The sequence below is a fragment of the Sinocyclocheilus rhinocerous genome, unplaced genomic scaffold (genome assembly GCF_001515625.1).
Source record: "Sinocyclocheilus rhinocerous isolate Xijiao unplaced genomic scaffold, SAMN03320098_v1.1 scaffold166, whole genome shotgun sequence".
NCBI classification, from domain to species: Eukaryota; Metazoa; Chordata; class Actinopteri; order Cypriniformes; family Cyprinidae; genus Sinocyclocheilus; species Sinocyclocheilus rhinocerous.
In genome coordinates, this window is record NW_015633186.1 from 1,156,436 (window position 1) to 1,167,337 (window position 10,902).

A 10,902-nucleotide genomic window follows, 5' to 3' on the forward strand; every position below is an offset into this window, starting at 1 on the left:
GCAGGAATCCAGTCACCTGAATCAGGGGATTCGCAGCAGACCTCTCAAGGCCTCCGAGAAACATACACCGACCGCTGGAAATATTAGGAATATCCGTCATCTCAGAATGAGAGGAGACAAACCCGTCAGCACCGGCAGGACAAACGGAGGAGCGGAGCGGAGACCGAGTTACCCCGGAGACCAGAGGGTGAGACACGCGAACAGAGCCACGAAGATTTGGGTGAAAGTGGCGATGGGCATCGCTTACTTTCTGTGTGTTTCAATCGCAGCTTTCATCTTAGCCATCTACTATGTGCTCTTCTGGACCCCAGATGGTCACAACAACGCCACGAAGACAAACGGCTCGTGCCTTCGTGGATAGTTTACATGGACAGAGACTGCTTCGCCGGATTCAGTCACATGTAACTGAAAGAAGCTGTTACAGCTGTTTCTAATGCACTATGCAAACCGTCCCAACACAGCACACTTATCAGTGCGAATTACCTTCTGCTCTGACTTTGCTTATTTAAAATGGGCGACTGATAAACTTACGTTTTATTTAATATGTATTAGGCATATATTGTGATTTATTTTCCTATTGCACCTTATGTTAAATGGCAATAATGATACGGGATGATACGATTACGACGATGATACGATTTTTATTGTGTTATAGAATTTGATGCATAATTTAATAACATTCAGGTTTTGTTGTATAACTTCACTTTGCAATAATCCTCACATAATGACGTTTGGCTTGTATTATTTCGAATGCTTTCCCTATTCAATTAAAATGTTAGTTATTTTCACCAGGAAAAAAATAGTTAAAATGCTAGATAGCCTAGTAAGTCATATTAATGAACTAAGTTACTTACTGTGGTAAAAAGAAGCCTATAATTTTATATAAACAGCACAATTATACTGTAAAATAATGTAAAATCTATATCATACACAATACAGTTACTCATTTACAGCAAAATATTGTAAGTACAAACTAAGCACCTTATAATATATAATAAAAAACTGTACAAGGATGTTCCAAAAATCTCTACATGTTGCTTTTTTACTTTAGTTACATTTCTTATTATTTTTAAGATCAGTTATCATTAGTGTTTTATTATACATTTTATGTTGTTCAGTTAATGTTTACTGCTTTATTTTACTTATTTATTCATGATGTTTTCCTTTTTTTTATGGTGAAATAAATCTTTTTTTTCTTCTTTATTTATAATGGGGCCCTTTTCCATTTTAAAATTAAAAATGGAAACTGTTGTGGACCTCCATGGATCTTTCTCTTCACAAGTTTTCTGACTCTGGCTACAGTCAGTTTTCGTTTTATTTATTTATTTGGAAAGGGACCATATACAATATTTAACATAAATGTTACTGCACTGTACCAGATTTAGCCAGCTAACTTACATCCACATTCAGAGATTGTTGCTTTGTGTGACCTTTGCTGACTGGACTTCACCAAATTTTACCCACTTTGATTGTAAAAGTTGAATGAGGAAAAGGTTCTTTGAGGTCTGTTCTTGAGTGTGCATTATGTTTACACATGACTGGTTCTCAAAACTTCTTTTGTCTTCCTGCAGTTAAATGTTATTTTTTATTTACATCATCTATGTGCAAATAATCTGCTAGTTTTAATGGGAAATTACATATGATGCACTCACCGGATAACTCTTAACAAAGGATTTATGACTAGAATTTTTACAATGAGTGCTAAATATGTCTGTCTTAGCTTTCTGTAATGGACAGTTATCATTACAATTTGATTATGCTCTGTTTCTCCTAATTCGAGTCGACTGGATGTGATGATGAGAACATGACTGTATTTTACCTTACAGTAAATCAGATATGGATTTATTATCTTCTTGATCATGCCATTTCCAACTGTTAGTCTCTGTCAGTGTGTCTGTGTGCATTTGCTTGATGAGTGAATCTACTGGAGACACTGTGTCTCTTCACTTGCTCAATAATTAAACTGAACTGAACGTTGTCAGGACATATTTGTTCTCCCTCCGTTCATACTTCCAGCAGAGGTATTGTGAATTTAGAAGGTTCTCCAGTGAGATAAAGATAAATAAAGACTTGTAAAATGGGACAGATGACACACTCTCACACCTCAATACATTACAGCTGCAAGTTGCAGCAAGCTAACACTGACCACGTTTATATGCGTCCTTTCTGATTAATGTCAATCCTGTATTCTGAAAATAATGACTGGAAGTTCTGCATAAAGTAGAATATTTCTGTAAATATGCAAGGGATAGTCCTTGCTGTTCTGTTCTTGAAATATTATAGTTCTTGCTATTTGTTACTTTGCATATCAGTAATTTAATCAGCTAATTCTAATTCTTGTTCATGTAACAGAAAAATACAGAAACATGATGAACCGCAAAACGAAAAATAAAAGTCCTCCCTATTTATTTTTTAATTAAATCGTATATCAATTCACATTTTGCCCCATGTGTTCATTTAGAAAGGATTGGCATTTGGTTATTATCACAAGATCATCACAACCTGAACCCAATTACCACACAGCTTTCAATATGCAAACACTTATTATGCATAATTGTTTATGGACCGGTCAGAAAATAATGTATAAAAGGGCCACAGGTGAGTTTATTTGTTTGGGAACAAAAGACAAACTAAAGTAGAAAAGGTGCAAGGGCAATGAGAGAACAATGGTTTCTGATGAGATTTGTGTTGATGGTTGACCTTGGCTGTACAATGACAGTAAGAGAAGCTGAGCAGACACTACAGCCAAATTGAAACCACTTCACTTTAGCGTCTACACATAATGCGTTCACAACAAGAACGATAATATTAGCATCCACACCAGCGCACGATAACGTTTATAAGAGTGCTGTAGCTAATTCTGTCTTCTGCCGCTCGAGCTCGTTAAAACAAGATGGATTTGTAATGTTTTTATTGCTCATTATCTGGAAAAATTGTAATTCCAACGATATCATTACCCCGTGTTGTTATAGTTGTGCTGTGGATTCTGTTTTTACATTTAGAACGATTTTTTTTTTATCCGTAGGCCTATTGTTATTGTCCTGGGTATGAATAGGCCATTACTGTACATGAACTTGATTTACATTCTTTTTTTTTTTTTTTTTTTTTTTAAAAAAAGTTAACAAGTTGTTAAGCCTATTTGTGTATTTTAAAAATAGCTGTCTGCAGCACAATAGTAGGCCAACCTGTTCTATTTTTGCAGAAATGTGAATTAGCAAGCTCAAGGAGGAAGTAAGAAACTGCAATTAGCAGCATGGTCGTAGTCAATGTTATTTTCTAAGAGAAAATCAGACCTGTATGGATGAGAATGAGTGTTTTGCAAGGAGTCGACAAAATTGGTTTTTAGCAATCTTTTGGCATTCTGCATTTTCTGCATTCCTGCCACCTTGGCCTATGTGGCAGATTTTTTGGCTGCCCTCAATTGTTTTTGGAATAATTAGTTATCAAAAGCAGAGGAAGCAGAGTGGTCATGTTTTGTGCCCGTTTCCACAGCACTGGGGAGATTAGCTTGGAGTCTTGCCAGGGCTGGATAAGGAGGGTAATTCCCCTGGGGCCTGCTGGTCAGGGCTACAATGTGGTGACATTCTGAATGCTTCTTAATGTAAAGGAAATTCATTCAAATTATTTGTAAATCAATGAAGTTTAAACAACGGTTAAACAGTTTTTCTGCAACGTCATTCTAAATGTTGGCTTTACTTCCTGATGCTGTAAAGAATGGGATATTGAATTTCCAAAACTTTAGTACATGCTCTGAGAATGTGTAGTAGTACTAAAACTCTCATAAGAAAGATGCTTTAGCTACACAGAGATCCAAAACTTTGCAATACCACACTTTCTGGCATGAAGCCCATTTCTGCCACATTAAAAAACAATGCTTTGGTAAATCATAATTATGGCATCAGTTATGCCAAATATTTAGACTTTGCACGCTTGTTTCATACAGCTGCAAAAAAAAAATTATTATGGTTTACCAAAAGAATTGTTATTTTTTTCTTATGTTGGGAAAATGGGATTATGTAGAAGTTATGTAGTCATGTGAATACTTGTGCTAATCTAATAGTCTTTTGAATCCACAAGAGGGCGACGTAATACCATTGAATCTGTGATTACACATAATTAATTTACATAGGAGAACATAATGTAGTAATTTAATAAAGTATCCAACATGAGAAATCAATATATGACGTTTAAAACAAACCTATTGAAAATGCACTCATCAAACCACACAAATTTAATTCGATTCACAATCAATATTTTGTCATAATTCATCTGACTCAATTGAATATTTGTGACCTGTTAAACAAAACAAACCGAAAAACACTTGGCCCAAGTTTGGAATGAAAGAATTAATTTTGGAGACATTTCAATTTCAGAGATTTTTCATTAGGTTTGGTCTTCAGGTACCAGTGCTTGCAAATCTGTCTCTGATCCTCCACTCTGGGTAAGTGTGTCCCCGCTGGGTCCCAAATACATGTGATGTGGTGTAGACATAGCCTAATTCTGATTACAATGTGCAAACAGATGAAAATAATTATTGTCTGATTTAGGAAAATGTACATGGCTAGACAGCTTCCCTAGACTTGAAAGGTTGAGATTGCGCCTTTCCATTCTTTCAAGTCCAAGGAAGTTACTGCCCTCTTCCAGGAAGCAATAGTTTTGCACAACCTTGTCTATGAATGGCATCTCTTCTGCTGTTGAAGAGGAAATTTCGGCATCCTCATCGGGGACCAGCAGATTGATTCACAGGCGGAGCGAGGAAAAAGGTGTTATCCATCTCCAGAGGATGCTATTAGTGTACACAGAACTGAATCAAAGTGACACAATGGTCCGCTCCACATCTAGGCAGGGAGAAATCCAGCTTTTGATGCAAAAGCTGGGTTTTTAGTGACCTGGTCAGGGATTGCCAGCTGGGCGGATGGCCAAAAGTCATTTCTCTTCATCATGTTCCAGTGCATAAGGGCTGCAAATCACATGCTCAGTCAGAAACAAATCACACACACAGTTTGTTTACCCAGCAAACGCCTGAGGCCTCTAGGAAAAGAACCACAAACAATTTTAGGACTGTTTTCTGGTTGTCTGCTAGCTAATTTTTCCACGGAGCCTGACAGTGTGACCTCTCTATGTTTGTCTTTTATCTCCTGTCATTTTAACACTTTCAACAGGAACTGACTGAACTACATCAACATGGCATTGCAGAGTGGCATAGTTGAGAGGACATTTGCCCTCATAGTCACAGGTGTCTGTTTGAGCACCACTGAGTACCAAAAGTCATTCAGCATCCAGGTATCCATGCTGACTCGGTCTACATCCGCCCCGCGCCTGAGGAGCAGCTGTATGAAACAAGCGTGCACGCTGGAGTGTTTCAGTTCAGCGGCGCACATTAACAGAGTGCGGCCGGTTACACCTTCAATCTCCACACACACACAGTTACAGCATCATTTCCCAAGGCCACAAGGATGAAATGCGCAAGCTGGACCTTCCCTTCCCTCATAGCTTGCAGAAATATCCTTGCCCCGGGCCATAGTCCAGAGTGGTCGCCTGAATGCTTTTTAATATAATCAAATATATTCATATCGTCTGTGTGCCACCCTGGGTTGTGTCTTTTTGGGCTTTTGAATTGTCTGTGTGCTTAATAACGCATTGATTTGGTAGACAGGCCTTCAGGCCAGTCTCCTCTTTCTCTCTGCCCCTCCCTGCCCAGATTTCCTCTTTCCATAAACAGCTTGATATTGTGTTTTGGCCTGCAGTTCGTCCCCATTGTTTGTTCTGTTCATGCCCCATATTTCATGTGCTCTGATTCTCATCTATTCAGGTGAGCTGTCTTCTTTCTGTGAGGTTGGCTGTGTTACCATGGGGACAGGGTCTCTGACATGAGCTTATTGAAGAGTAAACGAGGGCAGAGAGCAGCTGAGCTGTGTAGAATATTGTACAAATGATTGCCCTTGAAATGCCCTACGTAATAGGTGTGTGTAATTGCAGGTACATTTGGTGCCCAAAGTCACCTATATATACAATTCCATGATTTTTCATGACTTTGTATGATTTTATTAATTTACTTTTCCAGCCTAATTTCTTACACATTTTTTTTATATGTAATATTTTAATATTTGTAAAGAAAATATAGTAACTTCATGGACCTCCAGTTTTAAATTAACACACTGTAGTTTTAGTTTTATTTACAAAAACTTTAATGCCAAAAAAAACGTTTAATGCTGAATCTAAGATTTGTGTGTAACTATATGTTTAGGGGGATTAAAGTTTTTACAACATGAATAAATGAACAATATACTGACTGCAATATTTAAAGCTCAAAATCATGAATTCAATGAATTCAACCTTTTTGGGTCACCTCAGGCCGCAGTAACTTAGTCCGATAGGGGGCGACAACATGCCCGAGCGCAACTATAACAGCTGACAGACAATCACGAAGAAGTGTTTTGTTGTCATGGCGGTGTTTTAAACTGCCTGACACTTCCTATAAACAAATCTTGATTTTAGCTTCTCTTTACCAACTCTCTGTCATGTTTAAACATAATACAACGGATTTACTCGTCAGTTGTCCATTTGTCTGTGTTTTCGTGTGATAAATCAATTGCTTTTTGCAGTCGATCGGATCAGTCAGTAGCGAATTATTTGCTCTGAGAAGGATTACTTAAACAGGATTGGTTGAATTTATTACTTCCATCAAGATAGCTGGTAAAATATATTATCAGGATGATTTCAGATTTCCAAAGGGTGTCTGCTATGACCATTGGTGAACTGGGCTCTGTGAATCGTGAATGGATGAAAAAAGGCTCCTCTGGGTCTCAAATGACTGGTCTGCAAACACAGGTGAGTTACTGATGCAAGAACGTATTGTAAATGTATTGTCCTATATAATGTAATGCTGCATGCTATATTCTTGTGCATTTGATAAATAACTCTTGATTTTGATGCCGATGAACACGCGTCTCCTTCATTCTCATTGGTTGTGATTCTTCTCTTCACAGCTTCAGTTCAATAACACAGTGACAGCCAGTGTTCTTAACCGAGCCACACGCATGGGACCCCCTTCTCCCATCATAATAGAGAAACTTATACCCCGTACAGAAAGGCAGGATGATCTGGAGAGCTGCAGCAGCTCCGTACGTCTCTCAGTCCTCTCAGAAGAGCGTCTGCAAGCTGCCGTCAGACTGGCCAGGAGAGATCTGCGCAGGAAACGTCAGGAATCCATCAGCTGTTTGTCACTTGAGCCAGCAGAGAGATCCCAGAATATAAGCCATGAAAGAAGCAACATAGATTACAGTCCTCATGTGGTCCACCCAAAGATGTCAGGTCCAAAGAAACAATTAAAAAATGGTGCTCAGGTGCTCGTTTATACTCCTCATGAACCCAATAGCCAACTTAAACAGGGCCAGCCACCTACCAAAGTCCTCGACCCGAGAGTCAACAGCGGTGAACCTCAGCTCACCCAGGAGATCCGGAAATTACAGAAGGAGCTGAGCACATATGTACAAAGGATAGAGCAGTTGGCTAATAAAGGTATTCCTTATTAATCCTAAGCACCCGTAGTATGTATTTTTTTTTAACACTTTTTAAGAGATGTGCATGTGGGTTTTCTGCAGGTCGTGCTGTGGAGGTTCTGGAGCCTGATGAGAAACAAAGGATGGAGATCCGGCGACAGGAGCAAGCAACCCGTTCTGCACGCATCATCTATGTGTTACAACAGCAGGTCTGTGAGCAGCACTGCAATTCACAAACACAAAGGTGGCACAGTGATGTGCTGCCCTTTTAAGAAATAAAAATAAATTTTTTAGTACTGCACAGAAGTCGCACAGAACTTTTAAACTGGCCATAAAGCAGAAAATAATTTAAAAGGTTTAAATAAAAGCAGAGTAGGTTTCCTAGGGATAGTTAATGTAAGTAATTGTGAAATAATTATGAAATTATTAGAATTATTATTTTGGACATAATGTTTCACAATTCCATTTATTCACCATTGTAAAATGAATGAATAATGAATGTATGAATATATCCACACAAAACAAATGATTACCAGTACATTTATAAGAAAAGCATAGTAGATTTTCTAGGGCTAATTAAGGTAAATAATTGTGAAATTATTCTAAAATAATGATTTCAGACATAATTATTCATAATTCAACTTATTTACCATGGTAAAATGAATAAATACTGAAAGTATAAACACAAAACAAATGACCGACAAATATGTTTGAAAGAAAAACATAGTAGGTTTTCAAGGTCTAATTAGCATAAATAATTATAAAATGACTATTTAAGACATAATTTTTCATAGTTCTACTTATTCGCCATGGTTGAATGTATGAATATATATCTACACAAAACAGATGACTGTCAATACATTTGAAAGAAAAGCATAATATTTTTTTAAAGGGGTCCTATTATGCTCTTTTACAAAGACTTGATTTTGTTTTGGGGGTGTTCTAGAACAGGCTCTCATACTAGGTTGTTCGAAAAACACATTATTTTTCACATATTTTTACATTATTACAACACCTCTCTCCTCAGTCTGGCATGAACGGCTCGAATAGTTCCTGTATCAAATGAAGGCCCGCCTTCTGAAATACGAAATGTGTTGTTATTGGCAGCACTCACCCCTTACCATAGCCGCCTGCGAGCTTCAGTGTAAATATTGCGTCAAAATCAAATCAATTTGAGCGCAATTTAAACCCGGATGATTGTAACCACTCTTAAGTTCGTCTGCCTTGGGAAAGCAAGCGTGTCTCCGACATTGTGATAAAACTCGTTGTCTTCTCTAGTGCAGCTCAACCAGGTCTCGTTCCAGTCGTCGGTATTTGTTATATTGCAAAAATATGCGTTGTAGTCCAAACAAGTCGTTCGTTGTAGTTTTTGAAAAGTGATTTCTGTTAAATAAAATACCTCCTTTTGAATTGGACTTTGAGCTTTGTAACTTTGCAGATCTTTTTTATGCTCAAACAGTAACATTACAGACTAACTAAAGTTGAAAAAGTGAAAAAGCATAATAGGACCCCTTTAAGGCTAATTAACATTACTGTGTAACATAACTGATTTCAGACATAAGTACTCATAACCACCCATTTCACAGATATAGTGCACACGTTTAGCTACAAAAGTTTAAATATCTCAGCGCACATTGTTCAATTTGGTTCCAAAAATTCAGCATATGGATATAGTCAGAAAATCATGCAAAACCATGGATTTTTGTACATGAATGACAACTGGTTTGTCATTTGTCAGAGATAAAAAGGCAGCTTTAAAGATCCACAATGGGACTGTTTTGTTGTTCTGTTCAAGGTTAAAGAAATACAGGAGGATCTAGACAAGCTGCGTTCCCAGAATGTCAAACAAACCCAAAAGGTACCAAAGTTCATTTCGCCCCAAAAAATCTATATTTGATTATAGCTTGATTTTAAAGTGCAAGAATGAGTCATGCAAGGGTTTTAAATGTTTCTATGGATGTCTTCTCAGTCCAGGGCAATGGACAGACTGGCTGCTGCTCACCGGGGGGCTGTAAGAGCCATGCAGGTTTTTATCAACCAGCTGTCAGACCCTGCAGAGAACAGAGTGCCCACCCACTGCAAAGAGCTGGGGCAGCTGATTCGCCAGCTCTCTCTCTGCTCAGCCAAAGCAGAGGTGGGGCAAGGATCTGCTGTACCAGAGACAGCCCTCGACATCCTGCAGAAATTAGAGGTGATGTACCGTATATAAGCACAATAAACTTTCAGTGAATGTCAAAGCCTTAATTTAATGCCGTTTTGTTTGTGATTGCTCAGACGCTGGACTCAGCACTGAGTAAGCAGGAGACACCCAAGGAAAGAGATGTAGATTTGCAAAATGTCAACCCAGTGGAAAAGACTTCTACCAGGGTCAGGGCCCGCAGCATGTCCCCTCCCCGTCCTGCCAGAGCACCAGCTGAGAGGACCTCACAAAGACCCCGAAAGCCAGCTGCTGCAAAAAAGCCTGGTGGTGAGTCATGACAACCAAAGTGATGTTCATTTTTCAAAAAGAGTTTTGCTTTTGTTTCTGTCCATAAGTCGTGTCTAAATGTCTTTGCATTATATAGCAAAACATCTAACCAAGCTTATTTTAAAGAAATTTTTTTATTTTATTTATTTTAACACACAAACACACTGAGTTCTTAGAAAACTAGCAGCATTTGTTTGATATTGTATCTTGTTTTGATATTTTGTAATTTGTAAGTATAACTCAACTGTACTTTTTGGGCCACTGTATATGAAAATCATATTCATCAAATCAGTATTGAATTATTTATCTTGTGTAGAAGTGGTTTGCAGCATGAGCTGGTTGCTCCTTTTGTAGGTATTTGATTTCAGGGTATTGCAAAAGAAAATCTGAGATTTTGTTAATGAATGCAGGCAGCAGACTGGCAGAAAAATCCCACAGGACCTCACAAGCATTGGTGAAGGAGCGCAGCGTAGTTCTGAGGGCAGGGCTAGAGAACCTCTTGCATCATCAAAAACTGAGAGAGGCAGAAGCACAGAAACCCAACAAAACTACCAGTGCCATCAACCCAGACCATGCTAAGGTTTATTATTATTATTATTATTATTATCATTAACAATTTATTTATACTTGGTTTAGTTATAGCTCTACTTTTTATTGAGATACACTACCTTTCAAAAATTTAGAGTCAATAAGATTTTGAAAGAAGTTACTTTTATTCAGCAAGGATGCATTAAATTGATCAAAAGTGGCAGTAAAAATAGTTAAATAAGTGCTGTTCTATTAACATCAAATAGTCATGAAAAAAATTTATCAAGGTTTCCACAAAATCATTAAGCAGCACAACTGTTTTCAACATTGATAATAATAAGAAATGTTTCTTGATCACCAAATCATGATATTAAAAAATTTTTTCTGAAGGATCATGAGACACTG

The 10,902-nt window shown here is 37.8% G+C and overlaps 1 protein-coding gene across 1 annotated transcript in view; it reads left to right on the forward strand.

Annotated features, from left to right (window-relative positions):
- The first annotated feature begins 6,456 nt into the window (after window positions 1-6,456).
- The window catches only part of kiaa0753 (KIAA0753 ortholog), a 26,286-nt gene continuing 21,840 nt past the window's right edge, over window positions 6,457-10,902 (forward strand). Inside the window, exons 1-6 of the mRNA XM_016556996.1 lie at window positions 6,457-6,831; window positions 6,990-7,521; window positions 7,605-7,711; window positions 9,298-9,360; window positions 9,472-9,693; window positions 9,777-9,969. Of these exons, the coding sequence (XP_016412482.1) occupies window positions 6,715-6,831; window positions 6,990-7,521; window positions 7,605-7,711; window positions 9,298-9,360; window positions 9,472-9,693; window positions 9,777-9,969 (1,234 nt within the window). The 5' untranslated portion in view covers window positions 6,457-6,714. The remainder of the gene's footprint in view (window positions 6,832-6,989; window positions 7,522-7,604; window positions 7,712-9,297; window positions 9,361-9,471; window positions 9,694-9,776; window positions 9,970-10,902) is intronic.